The 24,115-nt window shown below is 38.1% G+C and overlaps 1 protein-coding gene across 2 annotated transcripts in view; it reads right to left on the bottom strand.

Moving 5' to 3' along the window:
- AP3B1 (adaptor related protein complex 3 subunit beta 1) overlaps positions 1 to 24,115 on the bottom strand; it is a 1,155,804-nt gene that overhangs the window by 843,630 nt on the left and 288,059 nt on the right. For both annotated transcript variants that reach the window (XM_053701376.1, XM_053701377.1), the window contains exon 6: positions 23,057 to 23,123. In XM_053701376.1, coding sequence (XP_053557351.1) covers positions 23,057 to 23,123 — 67 coding nt within the window. The remainder of the gene's footprint in view (positions 1 to 23,056; positions 23,124 to 24,115) is intronic.

Below are 24,115 nucleotides of genomic sequence, written 5' to 3'. Positions count from 1 at the left end.
TCTTTGATTGTTTCCCCTTGTTCCAAGAAAACTTGGATTGTTCCTGCTTGGAAGAAGAAGGGGAAGGCTTTCCTCTGAAGTTACAAAAGGAATGAAAATTACTCTGATGTCCATTAGGCCTATTCTTCTTATCTTGAGGTAGAAAATACCCTTTTTTCCTTTTCTGTAATATCAGAGATAATTTCTGCCAAACCGGGTCCAAACAAGGTTTTGCCCTTGTAAGGAAATCGACAGAAGCTTGACTTTAGAGGAAACATCCGCAGACCAGGATTTCAACCATAACGCCCTGCAAACTTGGACAGGGAAACTAAAAGTTTTAGCTCCTAGTCTAACAACCTGTAAAATGGCATAAAGGAATTGGCCAATTTAAGAGCTTTAATCCTATCCTGAATTTCATCCAAGGAAGTCTCTACTTGAAGAGAATCAGACAAGGCGTTGAACCAATAAGCCGCACTAGTCACGGTCGCAATACACACCGCAGGTTGCAATTGGAGACCTTGATAAACATAAATCTTTTTCAAATAAGCCTCCAGCTTCTTGTCCCGTAGATCCATAAAAGAGCAGCTAACCTCAATAGGAATAGTGGTTCTCTTAGCCAGAGTGGAAATGGCCCCTTCAACTTTGGGTACAGTATATCAAGGGTCTTTAATGGAGTCCTCGACAGGAAACATTTTATTAAAAATGGGAGACGGGGAAAAAGACACCCATGGTTTCTCCTATTTCTTTGAGATAATCTCCCTAGCACGGTCTGGCACAGAAAAAATCCTTTCGAAGTGGAAGGTTCATCAAAGAAACTATTAAGTTTACTAGATTTCTTAGAAGTGACAACATCAGGGGTATCAGAGTCATCTAAAGTAGCTAAAACCTCCTTTAACAATACACAAAGGTGTTCAAGCTTAAATCTGAAGGATACCACCTCAGTCTCAGAAGAAGAAATGATACTGTCCGAATCGGCTATTTCACCCTCAGAAAGTCCCAATGTATCTTCCTCATCAGATTTATGATAATGGCAGCTAATGCCACAGATACCGCTGAAGATACCTGTAGGGCACTGCATGTGACGCCATTGAGGCTTGGGACATAGCAGGAGAAAGCTGAGGTATTATTTTAACAGGATCATCCTAAGAGACATTAGGCTCAAACATTTTACCTTTATTTTGCAAGGTTTTCTTGACACATGAATAACAAAATTGCATAGGAGCTGCAATTTGTGCATCTAAACATAAGCATGAATTCAGACATGTTGTGAAACAGTAAAAAAAAAACTTGTACAGATAATTTTCAAAGATTTTTATACTCAATTAAAATAAGCTAAGCAAAAGTTACACTTTAAATTTTATCCCAAATTAGGATCGTTTCCCAGCTAAAATTATGTGAGAAAAGTTATGAAAAAAAAAAACATTTAATAAAACTTCAAATGAACTTCTAAAATACCCCTCAGGCAACTCCACACCTTACTTACTGAGGTGCCTTACCGCTACCAAAAGACCGGATCACCCAGAAATGGAGAAAAACATAATTTATGCTTAGCTGATAAATTTATTTCTCTTGTGGTGTATCCAGTCCACGGATCATCCATTACTTGTGGGATATTCTCCTTCCCAACAGGAAGTTGCAAGAGGAACACCCACAGCAGAGCTGTCTATATAGCTCCTCCCCTAACTGCCACCTCCAGTCATTCGACCGAAGACAAGCAAGAGAAAGGAGAAACTATAGGGTGAGTGGTGACTGTAGTTTAAAGTTAAAAAATACCTGCCTTAAAATGACAGGGCGGGCCGTAGACTGGATACACCACAAGAGAAATAAATTTATCAGGTAAGCATAAATTATGTTTTCTCTTGTAAGGTGTATCCAGTCCACGGATCATCCATTACTTGTGGGATACCAATACCAAAGCTAAAGTACATGGATGAAGGGAGGGACAAGGCAGGTACTTAAACGGAAGGTACCACTGCCTGTAAAACCTTTCTCCCAAAAATAGCCTCCTAAGAAGCAAAAGTATCAAATTTATAAAATTTTGAAAAAGTATGAAGCGAAGACCAAGTCGCCGCCTTGCAAATCTGTTCAACAGAAGCCTCATTTTTAAAGGCCCATGTGGAAGCCACAGCTCTAGTAGAATGAGCTGTAATCCTTTCAGGAGGCTGCTGGCCAGCAGTCTCATAAGCTAAGCGTATTATACTCCTTAGCCAAAAAGAAAGAGAAGTTGCTGAAGCCTTTTGGCCTCTTCTCAGTCCAGAGTAAACAACAAACAAAGCAGATGTTTGACGAAAATCTTTAGTAGCTTGTAAATAAAATTTTAAAGCACGAACCACGTCAAGATTGTGTAATAGACGTTCCTTCTTTGAAGAAGGATTAGGACACAATGACGGAACAACAATCTCCTGATTGATATTCTTATTAGATACCACCTTAGGTAAAAACCCAGGTTTGGTACGCAAAACTACCTTATCTGCATGGGAGATAAGGGGAATCACATTGTAAGGCAGATAACTCGGAAACTCTACGAGCCGAGGAAATGACTACCAAAAATAGAACTTTCCAAGATAAAAACTTAATATCTATGGAATGAAGAGGTTCAAACGGAACCCCTTGAAGAACTTTAAGAACCAAATTTAAACTACATGGCGGAGCAACTGGTTTAAACACAGGCTTGATTCTAACTAAAGCCTGACAAAATGCCTGAACGTCTGGAACATCCGCCAGACGCTTGTGCAAAAGAATACACAGAGCAGAAATCTGTCCCTTTAAAGAACTAGCTGACAATCCTTTTTCCAATCCTTCTTGGAGAAAAGATAATATCCTGGGAATCCTGACTTTACTCCATGATTAACCCTTGGATTCACACCAATAAAGATATTTACGCCATATCTTATGATAGATTTTCCTGGTGACAGGCTTTCGTGCCTGAACTAAGGTATCAATGACTGACTCGGAGAAGCCACGCTTTGATAAAATCAAGCGTTCAATCTCCAGGCAGTCAGTCTCAGAGAAACTAGATTTGGATGGTTGAAAGGACCCTGAAGTAGAAGGTCCTGTCTCAGAGGCAGAGTCCATGGTGGAAAGGATGACATGTCCACCAGATCTACATACCAAGTCCTGCGTGGCCACGCAGGCGCTATCAAGATCACTGATGCTCTCTCCTGCTTGATCTTGGCAATCAGACGAGGGAGCAGAGGAAACAGTGGAAACACATAAGCCAGGTTGAAGGACCAAGGCGCTGCTAGAGCATCTATCAGCGTCGCCTTGGGATCCCTGGACCTGGATCCGTAACAAGGAAGTTTGGCGTTCTGACGAGACGCCATAAGATCCAGTTCTGGTTTGCCCCAACGATGAATCAATTGAGCAAACACCTCCGGATGGAGTTCCCACTCCCCCGGATGGAAAGTCTGTCGACTTAGAAAATCCGCCTCCCAGTTCTCTACTCCTGGGATATGGATAGCTGATAGGTGGCAAGAGAGAATCTCTGCCCAACGAATTATCTATGAGACTTCCAACATCGCTAGGGAACTCCTTGTTCCCCCTTGATGGTTGATGTAAGCTACAGTCGTGATGTTGTCCGACTGAAATCTGATGAACCTCATTGTCGCTAGCTGAGGGCAAGCCTGAAGAGCATTGGATATCGCTCTTAGTTCCAGAATGTTTATCGGAAGGAGTGTCTCCTCCTGAGTCCATGATCCCTGAGCCTTCAGGGAGTTCCAGACTGCACCCCAGCCTAGAAGGCTGGCATCTATCATTACAATAGTCCAATCTGGCCTGCGAAAGGTCATACCTTTGGACAGATGGACCCGAGATAGCCACCAGAGAAGAGAATCCCTGGTCTCTTGATCCAGATTTAGTAGAGGGGACAAATCTGTGTAATCCCCGTTCCACTGACTGAGCATGCAGAGTTGCAGCGGTCTGAGATGTAGGCGGGCAAATGGCACTATGTCCATTGCTGCTACCATTAAGCCGATAACTTCCATACACTGAGCCACTGAAGGGCGAGAAGTGGAATAAAGAACACGGCAGGAATTTAGAAGTTTTGATAACCTGGTCTCTGTCAGGTAAATCCTCAGGTAAATTTCTACAGAATCTACCAGAAAGGAAACTCTTGTGAGAGGTGAGAGAGAACTCTTTTCTTCGTTCACTTTCCACCCATGCGACCTCAGAAATGCCAGAACTATGTCCGTATGAGACTTGGCAATTTGGAAATTTGACGCCTGTATCAGAATGTCGTCTAAATAAGGGGCCACTGCTATGCCCCGCGGCCTTAGGACCGCCAGAAGTGACCCCAGAACCTTCGTAAAGATTATTGGGGCTGTAGCTAACCCAAAGGGAAGAGCTACAAACTGGTAATGCCTGTCTAGGAAGGCAAACCTGAGAAACCGATGATGATCTTTGTGTATCGGAATGTGAAAATAAGCATCCTTTAGATCCACTGTAGTCATGTATTGACCCTCCTGGATCATAGGTAGGATGGTACGAATAGTCTCCATCTTGAATGATGGGACCCTGAGAAATTTGTTTAAGATCTTGAGATCTAAGATTGGTCTGAAAGTTCCCTCTTTCTTGGGAACCACAGATTTGAATAGAATCCTTGTCCCTGTTCCTCCTTTGGAACTGGGTGGATCACTCCCATAACTAGGAGGTCTTGAACACAGTGTAAAAATGCCTCTCTCTTTATCTGGTTTGCAGATAATTGTGAAAGGTGAAATCTCCCTTTTGGAGGAGAAGCTTTGAAGTCCAGAAGATATCCCTGGGATACAATTTCCAACGCCCAGGGATCCTGGACATCTCTTGCCCACGCCTGGGCGAAGTGCGCAATTCTGCCCCCTACTAGATCCGTTACCGGATCGGGGGCCAATCCTTCATGCTGTCTTAGAGGAAGCAGCAGGCTTTTTGTTCCAAGTCTTTGTTCCAAGTCTGGTTAGGTCTCCAAACCGACTTGGACTGAGCAAAAGTTCCCTCTTGTTTTGTATTAGAGGAAGTTGATGCCGCACTCGCCTTAAAGTTTCGAAAGGCACGAAAATTAGTCTGTTTGACCCTTGATTTGGACCTATCCTGAGGAAGGGCATGACCTTTGTCTCCAGTGATATCAGAGATGATCTCCTTCAAACTAGGCCTGAATAGGGTCTGCCCCTTGAAGGGAATATTAAGCAGCTTAGACTTTGAAGTAACGTCAGCTGACCATGATTTAAGCAATAGCGCCCTACGCGCCTGAATAGCAAAACCAGAATTCTTAGCCGTTAGTTTAGTCAAATGAACAATGGCATCAGAAACAAAAGAACTGGCTAGCTTAAGTGCTCTAAGCTTGTCAAGTATATCGTCCAATGGGGTCTCTACCTGTAAAGCCTCTTCCAGAGACTCAAACCAGAAGGCCGCAGCAGCAGTGACTGGAGCAATGCATGCAAGGGGCTGTAGAATAAAACCTTGTTGAATAAACATTTTCTTAAGGTAACCCTCTAACTTTTTATCCATTGGATCTAAAAAAGCAAAACTGTCCTCGACAGGGATAGTAGTATGCCTAGCTATTGTAGAAACTGCTCCCTCCACCTTAGGGACCGTTTGCCATAAGTCCTGTGTGGCGGCATCTATTGGAAACATTTTCTTAAAAATAGGAGGGGGAGAGAACGGCGCACCTGGTCTATCCCATTCCTTAGTAATAATTTCTGTAAACCTTTTAGGTATTGGAAAAACATCAGTGTAAACAGGCACTGCATAGTATTTATCCAATCTGCACAATTTCTCTGGCACTGCAATTGTATCACAGTCATTCAGAGCAGCTAAAACCTCCATGAGCAACACGCAGAGGTGTTCAAGCTTAAATTTAAATGTTGACATATCAGAATCAGGTTGAATCCTCTTCCCTGAGTCAGAAAAATCACCCACAGAAAGAAGCTCTCCTTCCTCCGCTTCTGCATATTGTGAGGGGGTATCAGACATAGCTACTAAAGCGTCAGGATGCTCTGTATTTCTTCTAACTCCAGAGCTATCTCGCTTTCCTGGTAACCCAGGTAGTCTGGATAATACCGCTGACAGTGTATTATCCATGACTGCCGCCATGTCTTGTAAACGCCATGAGCGCGCTAGATGTACTTGGCGCCTCTTGAGCGTGAGTCCCTTGAGTGGGATTCAAAGGATCTGACACGTGGGGCGATTTAGTCGGCATAACTTCCCCCTCGTCAGATTCCTCTGGTGATAAAATTTTTAAAGACAGAATATGGTCTTTATTACTTAAAGTGAAATCAGTACATTTGGTACACATTCTAAGAGGGGGTTCCACCATGGCTTCTAAACATAATGAACAAGGAGTTTCCTCTATGTCAGACATGTTTAAACAGACTAGCAATGAGACCAGCAAGCTTGGAAAACACTTTAAAGCAAGTTAACAAGCAAAAAATAAAAATGGTACTGTGCCTTTAAGAAAAATAAAAAAGGTCAGAATTTGAAAAACAGTGAAAAAAAGCAGTAAATCAAACGAAATTTTTACAGTGTGTATAATAAGCTAACAGAGCATTGTTAACTTGTATTTGTGGACATCAATATATAGGTCGCACTTGCAGACGCCTAAGTGTAAGATGGTCCGAACACTTTCGTAATGTTAAAAAGAATTATAAATTACATAGTGTATCCAGACACTGTAATGCAAAACATGACGGAAATCCATGCTGTTTAAAAATAACTCCAATAGAACATATCCCTAAATCTGATCTTTACAACCGTTTTTTCAGATTAAGACAAAGAGAGACCTTTTGGATATATAGGTTACAAACCTTACATCCATTAGGCCTTAACTTGAATATTGACCTTGCAGCCTTTAATTAATCAACAAAATTAAATAATCAAACCATTGAATAAACAAAGTAAATACATTATTACATATAGAGAACAATAATCAATACAAAGACATAAATAGGAGTGTATTATGAGATAAAGACAATAAGTCTTTTTGGTCAATTAAACCATAGCCAGCTCTATTATGATACCAGTTAAGAACAATTACCCTATATCAATTGATGGTCAAATACATAAGCATTAATATGCAAATTATGAACAAATATGTCTTTTTGGTCAAATGGTTTAGAAAACATAATAATTGATTTTATTGATACATAATTTTATGACACTTAATAACTATATCATAAAACCATAAGAAATAAATTCATAACCATTATTTGTTATTTTGAAACGCTATATAGCATAATGTCAGAATGTGTGTATTTTACATAAGATATTGACATAATTATTGAGACTAAGGTAAAATTTGGGCACATTTCTATTGAGATTACATTGGAATATACTGTAGATGTATTATATATAGAGCCCCTTTTAATAGTATATAGTTCATGATAGAGGAAATAGAATAATAATAATTAATGAAATATTCAAAGAGAAATAGTCACGCAAGATAGTATAATGAAATGAAATAACATAAGATCAAAATAAAATTCAAATATGTAGAGGACGTATATTAGCATTGTTATGATATAATGCAAAGTTAAGTATAATAGCATGATTTCCAATGTGGTCTGAAATAAACATGCTCATTGAGAATAACATATCCGCCCTCCTTAAAGGTGTGTGAGGCTTTAGATGTTGTGATTGGTTAGAAGAGGTACATAAGCAGCGGGAATACCATACTGTGTATTTAAGCCTGATGAAACGACCTTGCATGGTCGAGAAACGCGTTGCTGATTTTAAAACATTTTAAATAAATTGTTTTTAGTGTACCTCGTTTGGAGTGGGTTTTACTTTCACTCTAGCACTGTTACCAATCAATATCTTGAAACCGCAGTGTATGGGACACCTGGTTTGTCTACACTGTGATCCTATTTTTTGAATCGGACGTCTGCAAGGAAGGTGTGTGAGCCCAAAGAAACGGTGATTGGCTACAACATTCACGTGACTGCGGGAGTTTGGTGCATGCCATTGGTTGGTCTTCCGGGCGACGGTTGAGGTCCCGGTCTGTCTCACTAGGCACGATTTGGTGCCGTTTCGTTTGTAAGTATTCCATCTATATGTTACTTGAGCGTGTTTGCAGATTGTAACAATATTACCCTATGTCTGGCGCCTTCTTACTTTCAATCTAGATTCGCTCATCGTACCACAAACAATTGGAAGAGCTGCCGTATTTTGGATTCGATTGGACTGTATATTTGACATTATTTGTTATAACCTTCCGTGAGCGCACCTCTACAGGGAGTCCTAAGAAACCCTGAAACCTTTGTAACCACCGGATAGTTGTTTCCGTCTGAGGTTGCCGCCGGACCATGAACCTTGAACAATGGACTAAATTGTAAAGTATATGAATCATATTAATGCTATATTGCTCACTACATTATTATTGAATATTGATATCTTTCAGTGTTGCTAATTGGGATTTTACATGCCACTGAATACATAAGCATAGTTTTCTGTGATATCATTGTCAGCTGCCTTGCCAGTAGCACGATAGGTTTTCTATCTGAATGTTTATGTGCTACATTTGAAATACGGTCTTGGTATTATTTTTGAATCACATCAAGCCTGTCAGCTAATATAGATAGTATTCCATGGGTTATTTTATACAGCAATAGTAATTAGCCACTGAACATTCAGTCACAACATTTTTAGAATTACTATAGTCTATAACTTGTAGTAATCTTCTTTTTTCTTTAGAGATTAAAAGACTGTGAGGAATTTTCAAAACACGTGAATCATATTTTAGGCTTTAGTCAATCACATTGTTTTTTACGAAATATTTAGTAGCACTAAACTGGTGGAAAGAATTTTTTCAGTCACAATATTTTTATAATTAGTACAGTCCAAAACTTGTAGTAACCTTTTTTTAGAGATTTAAAGATTGTGAGAAATTTATAAAAACACGTTAATCATATTATAGGTTTTAGTCACTCACATTGTTTTTTATAAAATATTTAGCATCACCAAATTGGTAGAAAGAATAACTATCACTTGATTTATTGGAAAAACATATTTGAGCACTGTTTGATAAAATATCAATTAATCACATATAAAAAACAATCACTGTAAAAATATATTTATTCCTGATCCATTGACACATAATAGTAGTGTAACATTGGTATATTGACCAAAATACAATTAAATAGGTTTACAAGCTTAAAATAAAATTAAATAACTCTTTAGATCCACAACTTTTGTAGAAATATCCAAATATGCTTTCTATTAACGAAAGACATAATAAGAGACTATTATTAGTTTCACATGTAGGATCCACAAATGTGGCCCCTAGTGAAGATACATCTATTGATCATCTGCCAATTCATACTTTATTCGCAAAATTAGAAGACCTTATAAATGATGAATGTAGACATTGGTTAGATGCAGAGATGCTCCAAAAATATGTGGATGCCAACCAAGTCCCTAGGGGGTTAAGAATTCTTAAAAATTGTTCATTTAAGGATGACCAATCATTAAACACAAAGTGGGAGGACACATTAACCATTTGTTCAATATCTCTTATGAAAATTCTGATTTCCTATCGGAAATCTCTAGTTGAAAAAATATCTAAAGAAATAGAAGTAGTTCAACAAAGCCTAGACAAATATAAAACTACTAAACAATACGAAGAATTTAATTATATGGTTTTGCAAAAAACAGATAACTATCAGAAAGAACTTATGGAAAACAAAAATCGAAAATTAGCCAGGGACAATGAGGATTACCTTAAAGGTGAAATTTACACTTATAATAGAAAGAAAATACAGACAGAAACATCTAATTCAAATGAGCATTCAGAGGAAGAAAATCTGATGAATCCAGTCACACCTACCAACAATCAATATTATGATGGTAGATGGACAGTGGTTAGTCATCATAAACACAAAAACAAAAATAATAACAATAACAATAATAAGAAAAATTCAGGTAATTATAATAACGGAAATTATAATAGACAAGTATCGAATTATCATGACAGAGACTATAGACAGAATACATATAATCAACCAAAACCTAGGAAGGAACAACATCAGACATCTGATCAGAATTGGTCCCATAAAGGCCCATCTAATACAAACAATTATGGTTATGTGAGAGATGAAAGAAATTTTCATCATCATAACAGGGATAGGAATCCACGTGATCAATACAATCACTATAGACCATCGCCTAATAACCATTGGTCAAACGATCAAATGATGTTTAGTAACCAAACACCTCATATGAGAACACCAGTAGAAAATATGACTCGAGAACATACTCAAAATGTAAGAAATTCTAGTCCCCAAGAATACACTGAAATTAGCACCTCAAATAGGTATCATACACTGAGTGACCTAAACCCTCAAAACTGTGCCGAAAGGCCATTCCAATATAATGAGGTAAATAATCCCCAACCATCCACTTCAGGAAACCATTTTTTAGAACAGCGCCCAAGACAACCAATTTGGAAACAAAAAAAGATTGCCAGTTACCTAGAACCTGTAGTCAGCCTAACCTCACCATACAAAGGCAAAAGACCTCACACAGACGAGGATGTAGAGGAAGAAGTACAGCCTACAAAAAGGCAAGACTACAGGAACTAGGTAGGGGCATCTTTAATCTATCATCCCGTCCATTGTCAGACGACGAAATCAGGGTGATAGGAAAAGGATTGTCATTTAGTCCTTCAAATACACACAACATGTTTTCCCTATTTGTTGATCTAAATAGATTCACACAAAAGCTTTCGATGCAAAAATTTTTTGCAGAGAAAAAATTAAAAGAGGAAACCATGTTGCCTGTATTGTTGGATAGTATGGACGCCAGGCTCAAAAACCAAATTGTTCCTACATTTGAGCCTGAATCATTAATGGACCATTTGTGTGAAGGTTTCATCCATACAAACTTTAGAAATAAATCAAACTTTATTCCTAAACTTCAAAATAATGCCCACATAGAAATTTTCAGGCAATTGGTTACCGATGATTTAGATCAGATTCCAAAGAGTTTAAATAAAAAGAACAACCTCTATTGGAATGAGAAACAGGCCCTTCAGTCTTTAAAAAATGATAAGTCTATCGTCATAAGACAAGCCGATAAAGGCGGGGGAACTGTCATTCAAGATCTGACAGACTATTTAAAAGAGGCAAATAGAATCCTGGATGACAAGAATTATTACATTAAATTGTCATTTGATCCAACCAATAAATACTTGGCCACATTGGGGGATATAGTAGAGTGTGCCTATAAAGAAGGTATAGTAAATAAAAAAGAAAAAAATTATTTAATTCCAACCGAACCTAACAAAGCCTTTTATTACCATCTCCCCAAGTTGCATAAAGACTCCAAATGTCCACCCGGTCGCCCGATAATCTCGGGAATAGGGAGTTTAACAGACAATGCTTCATCTTACGTTGACTTCTTTTTACAGAAGTACGTAATAGGTCTAACCTCCTATATACGAGACTCATCGGACTTGATCAGTAAACTTGAAAAAATTAACATCACTTGTGACCTAATTTGGATCACATGTGATGTACAAGCCCTTTACTCTAACATCCCACATACAATGGGTATCCAAGCTATTTCTGAAGTTCTAGAGACAGACATGTATCTACCAGATACCCAAAAAGAATTCATTTTATCATTAATTTCGTTTATTTTACACCATAATTATTTTATTTTTCAAGATGAATACTATCTTCAGGTTAGAGGAACGGCCATGGGTACCAGGTTCGCCCCTAGTTATGCCAATTTATACATGGGATCTTTCGAACAACAGTATATATATGACCCAAACTTTGGGGCGAACCTGGTATACTATGGCCGTTTTATAGATGATTTGATTATCGTCTGGAAAGGCGACAAATTATCAGCAGAAAACTTCGTAAAGCATCTAAATAATAACAATAGAGGCTTAAAATTCACTAGTACAATAGATGATAGTGGTGTGGTTTTCTTGGACCTATCAATACGTTTCGATAACAACAAAATTATTACCAGTACACACTTTAAGCAAGTTGACTGTAATAGTTACTTAGACTATAGGAGCAATCACCATCACCCATGGAAGGTAAATGTACCCTACGGGCAGTTCAAACGAATCCGTAGAAATTGCAGTAACATAACGGATTATGAGTCCCAGAGCCAAATCCTCAAAAAAAGATTTAGAGAAAAAAGGTATCCAGAATATATCATTAATAGTGGATATGAAAGAGCTAAAAATGATGACAGAAATTTATATTTCTCAAAAAATTCTAATAGATCTCAAGAGAGCCGAGAAAATCAAGTCATGTTTATTACAGAATATAATTGCAATCATGATATGATAAAAAGAAGTATAGATAAACATTGGAAAATCCTCAAGAAGGATCCTATATTAGGTCAGTTACTTGACACAAAACCAACAGTAGTCTTTAAAAAGGCACCAAACCTAAAAAGGATTTTAGCACCCAGCAAAATTGTTAAAAATAAGATCAAAATCATGCAAAATAAAAATAATGGAGAAAGACCGAATCAATTTGGAAATAAAAATATCAGTGAACGACTAAGAAAAGGGAGTTTTAAATGCAATAATAAGAAATGTAAGATGTGCGATCATATTACTAATAATGTAAACACATTTCAATCATATGTCACCTCGAAAACATATAGAATGAATAGTCGAATGACATGTGCATCTAACTATATAATTTACATGTTAACTTGTATTTGTGGACATCAATATATAGGTCGCACTTGCAGACGCCTAAGTGTAAGATGGTCCGAACACTTTCGTAATGTTAAAAAGAATTATAAATTACATAGTGTATCCAGACACTGTAATGCAAAACATGACGGAAATCCATGCTGTTTAAAAATAACTCCAATAGAACATATCCCTAAATCTGATCTTTACAACCGTTTTTTCAGATTAAGACAAAGAGAGACCTTTTGGATATATAGGTTACAAACCTTACATCCATTAGGCCTTAACTTGAATATTGACCTTGCAGCCTTTAATTAATCAACAAAATTAAATAATCAAACCATTGAATAAACAAAGTAAATACATTATTACATATAGAGAACAATAATCAATACAAAGACATAAATAGGAGTGTATTATGAGATAAAGACAATAAGTCTTTTTGGTCAATTAAACCATAGCCAGCTCTATTATGATACCAGTTAAGAACAATTACCCTATATCAATTGATGGTCAAATACATAAGCATTAATATGCAAATTATGAACAAATATGTCTTTTTGGTCAAATGGTTTAGAAAACATAATAATTGATTTTATTGATACATAATTTTATGACACTTAATAACTATATCATAAAACCATAAGAAATAAATTCATAACCATTATTTGTTATTTTGAAACGCTATATAGCATAATGTCAGAATGTGTGTATTTTACATAAGATATTGACATAATTATTGAGACTAAGGTAAAATTTGGGCACATTTCTATTGAGATTACATTGGAATATACTGTAGATGTATTATATATAGAGCCCCTTTTAATAGTATATAGTTCATGATAGAGGAAATAGAATAATAATAATTAATGAAATATTCAAAGAGAAATAGTCACGCAAGATAGTATAATGAAATGAAATAACATAAGATCAAAATAAAATTCAAATATGTAGAGGACGTATATTAGCATTGTTATGATATAATGCAAAGTTAAGTATAATAGCATGATTTCCAATGTGGTCTGAAATAAACGTGCTCATTGAGAATAACATATCCGCCCTCCTTAAAGGTGTGTGAGGCTTTAGATGTTGTGATTGGTTAGAAGAGGTACATAAGCAGCGGGAATACCATACTGTGTATTTAAGCCTGATGAAACGACCTTGCATGGTCGAGAAACGCGTTGCTGATTTTAAAACATTTTAAATAAATTGTTTTTAGTGTACCTCGTTTGGAGTGGGTTTTACTTTCACTCTAGCACTGTTACCAATCAATATCTTGAAACCGCAGTGTATGGGACACCTGGTTTGTCTACACTGTGATCCTATTTTTTGAATCGGACGTCTGCAAGGAAGGTGTGTGAGCCCAAAGAAACGGTGATTGGCTACAACATTCACGTGACTGCGGGAGTTTGGTGCATGCCATTGGTTGGTCTTCCGGGCGACGGTTGAGGTCCCGGTCTGTCTCACTAGGCACGATTTGGTGCCGTTTCGTTTGTAAGTATTCCATCTATATGTTACTTGAGCGTGTTTGCAGATTGTAACAATATTACCCTATGTCTGGCGCCTTCTTACTTTCAATCTAGATTCGCTCATCGTAACAGAGCATTGCACCCACTTGCAAATGGATGATTAACCCCTTAGTTTAAAAAACGGATCAAAAAAACGATAGACGTTTTTTAACAGTCACAACAAACTGTCACAGCTCTGCTGTGGCCCTACCTTGCCATACAAACGACTTTGGAAAGCCCAAAAACCCTTTAGAAAGGTCCTATAGCATTCAGGGGACTCCTTCAGGGAAGCTGGATGTCTCAGTCTGCAAAAGTTACTGCGCAATTAAGCGCTAAATTAGGCCCCTCCCACTCATGTCTACACAGTGGGAGGCCTAAGAAAACTGTTTCTAGGCAAATTTAAGCCAGCCATGTGGAAAAAAACTAGGCCCCAATAAAGTTTTATCACCAAAACATATATAAAAACGTTTAAGCACTCCCAGCAAACGTTTTATATGACAGGAATTGAAAAATAAAAGTATTACCTCTGACAGTAAGCATGATACCAGTCACTATTAAATCACTGTAATCAGGCTTACGTTAAATAAATCTGGTATCGGCAGCATTTTCTAGCATTTACATTCCTCTAGAAAAAAATTAAACTGCACATATCTCATAGCAGGATAACCTGCACGCCATTCCCCAGCTCAAGTTACCTCTCTCTTCAGTTATGTGTGAGAACAGCAATGGATCTTAGTTACAACCTGCTAAGATCATTAAAGACCACAGGCAGATTCTTCTTCTATTTTCTGCCTGGGACCAAAATAGTACAACTCCGGTACCATTTAAAAATAACAAACTTTTGAATTGAAGAAAAAACAACTATATTACACCACATCTCTCTTACTGCTTCCATGCTTGTCGAGAGTTGCAAGAGAATGACTGGAGGTGGCAGTTAGGGGAGGAGCTATATAGACAGCTCTGCTGTGGGTGATCCTCTTGCAACTTCCTGTTGGGAAGGAGAATATCCCACAAGTAATGGATGATCCGTGGACTGGATATACTTTTTCCTCAGAAACGTTATAAAGTAAAGCCGGTTATGTGACCGCAACTGCCGAGCTCAAATTACTGCTGCGACACAGAGGAACTAAAAATAGCTTCCTGGTACAACACTGAGTACCAGAAATAACCGTTTTTTCAAACCTGACAGTTTAAAATGTGGCATAGTTTTATTTTAAAGCAAAGGGGAAATGAATAAGCTGCTGAAATAGAAAATTCAGCCTTACTTTCAGTTTAAACTTGAATTGTTTTATCAAGTAAATATGCGTCAGAAAATAAAGCCTAATAAAAACATTTTACCCTTTCTTTTTAAAAGAGTTTAAATGTTAGTCTCACACGTGCTACAGTGCCTGCTTCATAACCCAGTGTAACCCATACAACAGGATATCTATGTCCCAATAAAAAAGCAGTGTCTTTTAATGTGTTAAGTGCATGGTCTCCCCAACTGGAAGAAAAAGCACTTACCTGCTCCCCTGTCTGGCATGTAGACAGTTACAAGGTATGAGAAGACACAGTTCTTCACAGAGACCTTTGAAAAAGAAAGAACAGAGTAGACAACTTTGGCTTTCTAAACTAGGGCAGCAATTGTTAGGAAAACGCAGTAAGTACCTCTACATGTTCCTAACTGTTTTAAAGCCACCACTAACCAGCTGCAAGGAATGACATGGAATACGTCTATACTCCAAAACTTGCTTGTAGATTACATCAAAATTTTTCTTCAGACGCCTAAACTTCACCTCTTCCATGCACCAAAGGCAAAGAGAATGACTGGGGGTTAAGGGAGTATACTTAGCAGTTTAACTGTGATGCTCCTTGCCTTCTCCTGCTAGCCAGGAGTGATATTCCCAAAAGTAATTACTCAAGCCGTGGACTCACCATATCTTGGGAAAGAAAGATTAAGAGTGGTACTTTTGAAAAGTCCTTCACACTAATGGTAGCGTATATATAGCAGTCTAATAACAGTAGGTAAATCACTAAAAACATCCTTAAAGTGAATGTAAACTTTCATGAATGAGTGTCCAGTTTTCTCTGGGGTGCACGCCATGATTGGAGGAAGCCGGTTTCGTCATTGCTGACGTAAGTACAGAGGAGCTGTGGGCACTCATTCATGAAAGATTACATTCACTTTAACCTTCAGGCTTTACAAGGTTTAACACTTGAATTTCCAAATATGCCACTCGCAGATAACCTTGTTTTCTGGCGAGTCTGTGGGGAGCTATACTGTTCCGGTGTACTTGAATTAATCCAGGCTGAACCAAAAAAGCATACCTCTTGCCAATAATACTGGTCTATCTGGAAGGTTCGTGAAGATTCGCGGGTGAATTGCTCCAGCGTCTTGGGAGGTACGGTCATGTGATACGTTCTACCCACGTGATCCCCGTACTCCAATCTGGATCTTGTACTTCAGCAAGAGATGTAGCTGTTAAAAGTGGTCAGAAGTTCACAGAGTGCTCTGTATGTTATATTCAGCCAGGTACCCATCCAAATATCTACGCGTTTCTGCCGTGAGGTCTTTATCAAGATGTCAGTATAGTGGTTTACAGCTCCTTATATTGCAATCTTCATTACTGTTGCATCTAATCAAAAAGTGTGCATCAAATTAAAGGAATAGGGTTTAGATTTACAGTTATTTCCCTCATTTCTTCCAGTTACACATATATAACTGCAGGTATCAGAACAAACAACTTATTGGTGACATATTAAAGTTATATATAAAGTATGGTGTTTTGTCTTTTAAAAGTGGCGCAAAAAGGACTATTTTCGGGCATAAAAAAGATCTATAAAGATAAAAAGGGGGGGGGTATGAGAAGAAAAACAAAATTATGCTTACCAGATAATTTCCTTTCCTTCTATACAGGGAGAGTCCGCAGCTGCTTACTTGTGGAAATACTGAACCTGGCCACCAGGAGGAGGCAGACACACCCCAGCCAAAGGCTTAAATACCTCCCCCACTTCCCTCATCCCCCAGTCATTCTACAGAGGGAACAAGGAACAGTAGGAAAAATATCAGGGTAAAAAAGGTGCAAGAAGAATGAATTAAAATTTAGGGCCGCATATCGGAGAACACTAGCGGGAGCTGTGGACTCTCCCTGTACAGAAGGAAAGGAAATAATCTGGAAAGCATAATTATCTGGTAAGTTTTCCTTCTTAATACAGGGAGAGTCCACAGCTGCATTCCTTACTTGTGGGAAATTATACCCAAGCTCCAGAGGACACTGAATGCTAACGGGAGGATAAGAGAGAGACGGTCCCTAATCTGAGGGCACCAAAGCCTGCAAAATCTTTCTCCCAAAGGCTGCTTCAGCAGAAGCAAAAAACATTAAACTTAAAAGCACATAAGGAGGACCAGGTAACCGCCTTACAAATCTGATCCATAGAGGCCTCTTTTTGAAGGCCCAAGAGGAAGCCACTGCTCTTGTAGAATGAGCCGTAATCCTCTGAGGAGGCTTAAGACCCGCTGACTCATATGCTAAGCGGATGATACTCCTCAACCAAAAAGATAAGGAAGTCGAAGGGGCCCTCTGACCCCTATGCTTCCCAGAATAGATAACAAACATAGAAGAGGTTTGCCTAAATTCCTTCGTAGCCTGAAAATAGAACTTTAAGGCACGAACCACATCTAGATTATGCAGTAAACGTTCCTTCGATGGAGGATTAGGACATAAGGAAGGAACCACAATTTCTTGATTGATGTTGCGATAAGGAGGATCACATTGCAAGGCAGCAATCTCAGAGACTGCGCCCAGAAGCAATAGCTAGTAAAAAAAAGAACCTTCCAAGACAACATTAATGTCAACTTCATGCATAGGCTCAAACAGAGCCAGTTGCAAACTATAAGAACAAGATTTAGATCTCAACACCGGCCTGAACTGTCCCTTCAAGGAACTAACTGAGATGCCCTTCTCCAGTCCATCCTGGAGAAAAGAAAGAATCCTGGCAATCTTTACTTTGTGCCAGGACAAACCACGCTCTTCACACCAGAATAAGTAGCTCCCCCACACCTTAAGATAAATGCAATGAGTAACCAGCATACGAGCTTGAAAGAGTATCAATAACACCCTCATAAAACCCTCTCTTGGCTAAGACTAAGCGTCCAATCTCCACGCAGTCAGCCTCAGAGAATCTAGATCTTGATGAAGAAAGGGGCCTTGTTCCAGCAAATCCCTGCGACAAGGTAACCTCCAAGGAGGAGATGATGACATCCCCACTAGATCCGGGAACCATATCCTTCGCGGCCACGATGGAGCAATCAGTATCACTAACGTCTGCTCCTGATGATTCGAGCCACCACTTGAGAAAGGAGTTGAAATGGCAGGAAAAGAGAAATTAGATTGAACCTCCAAGGCACCGCTAATGCATCTATTAGCTCCGCCGGAGGATCCCTGGACCTCGACCCATATCTGAGTAGCTTGGTATTGAGACGGGACGCCATGAGATCTATCTCTGGCGTTCCCCCCCGTTGCATATCTGTGCAAACACTTGGATGGAGAGACCATACCCTCGGCCGATTGGGAAGCAGATTTTCTCGGCAGACAGATGTCCACACCGGGAATGTGGATCACTGACACCGAACAGATGAGGACATCTAATGACCATGCTGAACAAAAGGCAGAATAGTCCTTATAGTCACCATCTTGAAAGTTGGGACCCTTACAAATTGATTTAAAAACTTCAGATCCAGAACTGGTCTGAATGAATTTTCCATCTTCGGGATAATGAATAGATTTGAATAAAAACCTAGACCCTGTTCCAGAAGTGGAACTGGTACCATTACCCCTGAAAGCTCCAGATCTGAAACACACTTCAGAAAGGCCTGAGCTTTCACAGGATTTGTTGGAACATGAGAGAAAAAATCTTCTCACAGGTGGTCTTATTCTGAAACCTATTCGATACCCCTGAGAGACAATATTCTGAATCCAATGATTCTGAACCGAACCTGCCCAAACGTCTTGAAATAATTTCAATCTGCCCCCCACCAGTAGAACTGGATTGAGGGCCGCACCTTCATGCAGTCTTGGGGGCTGGCTTTGGTTTCATATAAGGCTTAGATTTATTCCAACTCGAAGATGGCTTCCAATTGGAGCCAGAGTCCTTAGGGGGAAGGAGTAGTTTTCTGTTCTTTATTCTAACGAAAGGAATGAAACCGATTAGAAGCTTTAGATTTACCCTTAGACTTTTTATCTTGGGGCAAAAAAACTCCCTTCCCCCCAGTAATAGTGGAAATAATAGAATCCAACTGGGAACCAAATAAATTATTACCCTAGAATGAGAGAGATAGCAACCTAGATTTAGATACCATGTCAGCATTCCATGAATTGAGCCATAAAGCTCTTCTAGCTAAAATAGCCAAAGACATAGATTTAACATCAATCTTGATATCAAAAATAGCATCACAGATAAAATGATTAGCATGTTAAAGCAAACGAACAATGCTATGCAAATCAGAATATTTTTCCCGTTGTGCTAAGCTATCCAAACAAAAAGTTGATGCAGCCGCAACATCAGCCATAAAAATGACAGGTCTGAGAATATAACCAGAATGTAAATAAGCTTTCCTTAGATAAGATTCAATTTTCCTATCTAAAGGATCCTTAAAAGAAGTACTATCTTCCTTAGGAATAGTAGTACGCTTAGCAAGAATAGAAATAGCCCCATCAACCTTTAGGGACTTTTTGACAAAACTCTAATTTAGCCACTGGCAAAGAATACAACTTTTTAAACCTTGAAGAAGGAACAAAAGAAGTGCCAAGCTTAGACCATTCCTTAGCAATCACATCAGAAATAGCATCAGGAACAGGGAAATCTCAGGAGTAGACACAGGAGGTTTATAGACAGAATTTAAACGTTTACTTTTTGATTGGATGCAACAATAATGAAGATTGCAATATAAGGAGCGGAAATCACTATACCGACATCTTGATAAAGGCCTCACGGCTGAAACACGTATATGTTTGCACAGATACCTGTCTTCAGATAAAATACAGAAATAATACAGAGAGCTCTGTGAACTTCTGTTGCCGAAGTACAAGATCCTGATTGGAGTAATATAGGGATCATGTGGGTATAATGTATCACATGACCGTACCTCCCAAGATGCCAGAGTGATTCACCCGCAAACCTCCACGGACCTGCAAGATGGAGAAGTATATCGGCAAGAGGTATGCTTGTTGAATACAGCCTGGATTAATTCAGGTACACCGGAACAGTATAGCTCCCCACAGACTCGCCAGAAAACAAGGTAATCGGCAAGGGGCATATTTGGAAATTCAAGTGTTAAACCTTGTAAAGCCTGAAGGTTAAGGATGTTTTTAGTGGTTTACCGCGACTGTGATTAGACTGCTATATATACGCTAGCATTAGTGTGAAGGACTTTTCAAAAGTACCACTCTATTAATCTTTTTTATACAGAGCATTTTATCAGAAGAGACTTTTATGATATTTTATGAATTTTATTTATATCTGTAACCACCGGTGGTATTTTTGATTATTAAATATTGTATATTTATATATTGTGTTTAGGTGATACTTGGCTTTTTCAGTGCAAGCAATTGTATATTTATTTTGCATTGTTTTTTTGATGGCCACTGAGGGCTTTCATTTCTTTTGCTCGCTAGTATCTTGCTTTCTTGTTGTCGATTTTCTTCTGTTATCAGATTTGCTTCGCACAATCTTTTTACATGCTCCCCTTCTGAGATCACATGCTTCTACTGAGCATGTGCAAAAATTCAGTGTATACATATTGGCTGACAACTGTCACATGATAGAGGGTTGGCAAATTAAAGTAAATTTTGAAATCTGTCAGATAAAAATGTACTACTAATTTAAATTCAGAGAAAGTGGCATTGCATTGTTTAAAGATATTGCAGGGTAAACTTGTGTCCCTCATCAAAAACCATACGGCTTGGCAATCCAAATATATAACACTCCTTAGTTAGAGGATCTTATCCAAATATCACAGTCTATACCGTAGCAAGTCAGATTTCTCCCATCTGACTTGCTACGGTATAGACTGTGATATTTGGATAAGATCCTCTAACTAAGGAGTGTTATATATTTGGATTGCCAAGCCGTATGGTTTTTGATGAGGGACAAAAGGTATGTACGAGTACTGGTGTAAGTTAGTCGCAGTGCATTAAATTCTCAGCACCGATGCAAACTGGGTGGTGAGCACCTCATGCAGGTCGGACCAAGTGCTCATGGTTGTGTTTATTATTTTTTAATTTGTATTGGTTGTTACTGAGTTTTGATGTACGTCGAATTGGGGAGCGTGCCATGGCAATATTTACCAACAATGGTTAGAGCCTATTGAAACAGAGGGGTGGTTCAGTTATAGGACGTTGTCATGTAGGTGTGATACTAACAGCCTATCAAGATGGGTGCGTTCTGACCGATAACATTGTCTCGGATTGAGCGGTGCAAGGTCTTTGTAGTGGTTCAATGACGTAAACTATTTACTGCAAAAATACGTTCTGACCAGATGACGGGTGTACTGTGTAAGGAGTGGGTGTGATCGCTATGAGGAAGAGGCACGCAATTGTATATAATTAATGATCAATGATGTCTCTATATACTATAGGTCTATCTAGCAATGATATTTGGCTGACAGTGGGCGTGTTAAACTAAGGCGGAGCCATATACTTTAGAGCCTATTGGAACAGAGGGAAGCTCCTGTTACATGACGTAGGGAGGTAGGTGTGATTTGTATAACCTATTGGAGCACGAGGGGTGTACCCTGACGGATAGTAGTTTATTTGACAAAACTTAGAAAGGTGGATCTGGTTATCTTGCGATGTGATTTGCGTGATTTACATGTCAGGTATTGCACGAGGAGTGCTGCTTAGGACGCATGATACTTGTATGATGGTGGGATCGGCTGCGATCGCCCATAATTGTAACACATATTGTTGATGGTGCTTCGATTGTGGCTTGGTAATTTAGCCTATCGGATTTGAGGGGTGTCACCTTCTCATGTTAGTAACTAAAAAATGGTAGATACCATTATTTGTTGAAGGGTGTAGGTGCGGATCTCTGAATTCGTTACACAGGTTGTGAAATCAGTGCTCATGTATTTTTATGATATATTATATAAATAAATTTTTTGTTAGATATATATAATTTTATTTTTGACACACTGTATATTCACACACATGAACAATTGATATTATATGAACTATCACCTATCTAAACCTGTTTATGGTTTGGTCTTTATGTTTCTGCACTCCAGATTTTCAACCAACACAAGCCCTGGGTGCTGATCACAAAAGTAATATGAACAAACAGAATAGCACTCCAAAGGTCTTTCAAAGATAGTAGTCACTTTAATAGTGAACGTTTTCGGATCACAGGGGATCCGTCCTCAGACTTAAAAGTACCATATATATATATATATATATATATATATATATATATATATATATATATATATATATATATATATATATATATATATATATATATATATATATATATATATATATATATATATATATATATATATATACACATACATACATACATACATACACACACACATATATATATATATATATACATACACATTATATATATATATATATATATATATATATATATATATAAACACATCATGAATCATTTATTACTATAACAAACTCAGACTAAGAGTAATATGCACAGATATATAACCAACACTGAGGGATTATATTAAAAGTAAAACCACAGTTTTGTAATAAAATAAAGTTGGAATATCTATAGAATTGCGGTTTCTGCGCCTATTGTCTTCTAAAATCAAGTGACAATTTTCCATTCACGGAATACTTTCACAGTAAAAATATATAAGGCCGATACATCACTCATTCTACAGGAGTATTATGCAGTTCAGTTGTGTGGATAGAATATGTTGTTCACTACATAGGCTGCTTACCGTACTTTTGTCTTTAAGAAGTTTTTCAATTATTTCAATAAGCATATCCTTTTGTTCTGGATCCAGACTAAAAAAAAAAAAAGAAAAAAAGAAAAATGTGCAATGTTATCAGAAAAATGACAACCATTACCAATCCAAAAATGTTACTTTTGTTTTGAATATGCTGAATATTCAATTCCTACATTTACTAAGAGTGTAGTGTAAAACATTCTCATGACACATTTTTTCAGCTAAAAATGCCTCAAGTATATATCCAAATAAGAAGATAAAGTATATATTACGGATTAAAGATATTAATGTAAACTTAGTTACCATAATTTCATTTTCTTGGCTAAGAGTAGTAGATAACATACACTAAAATGATATTGTTCCCCACAGTGGGGAGGGGCAAAAACTCAATCATACGTTTCCTCCAATATCATAATTCCTCAGTGTTTGTAAGATGACAAACTGTTAAATTATACTTCAAGAATAAACCAAAATGAGAAAGAAAAAAATCACTACAAAAAAAAAAAATGTATGAGGCAAAGAGCACCCCAGCAAAGTTGCTAAGTTACTTCCCTTACCCATAATCCCCAGTCATTCGGCCGAAGGAAAATGGAAAAAGAAGAAAACACAAAGGTGAAAAAGGTGCCTGAGGTTTACTCAAAAAACTGCCAAATTATAGTTAAAAAGAGGGCGGGTCTTGGACTCTCCGTGTCCGGAAAGAAAGAAATTTAGCAGGTAAGCATAAATTTGGTTTTCTTTCCTAAGACATGGAGAGTCCACAACGTCATTCCAATTATTAGTGGGAACCGATACCAAAGCTAGAGGGCACGGAATGAACAGGGAGGGAGAAAAGGGTAGGAGGACCTAAACAGAAGGCATTACCGCTTGAACAACCTTTCTCCCAAAAGAAGCCTCAGCCGAGGCAAAAGTATCAAATTTGCAGAATTTAATAAAAAGTATGCAGAGAGGATCATGTTGCCGCCTTGCAAATCTGTTCCACAGAAACTACATTTTTGAAAGCCCAAGAAGAGGAGAAAGCCCTAGTAGAAAGAGCTGTAATTATCTCAGGAG

The sequence above is a fragment of the Bombina bombina genome, chromosome 2 (genome assembly GCF_027579735.1).
Source record: "Bombina bombina isolate aBomBom1 chromosome 2, aBomBom1.pri, whole genome shotgun sequence".
Classification (NCBI taxonomy): Eukaryota; Metazoa; Chordata; class Amphibia; order Anura; family Bombinatoridae; genus Bombina; species Bombina bombina.
Note: the sequence above shows the minus strand (reverse complement) of the source record. Positions and strands in the feature narration are given on the sequence as shown.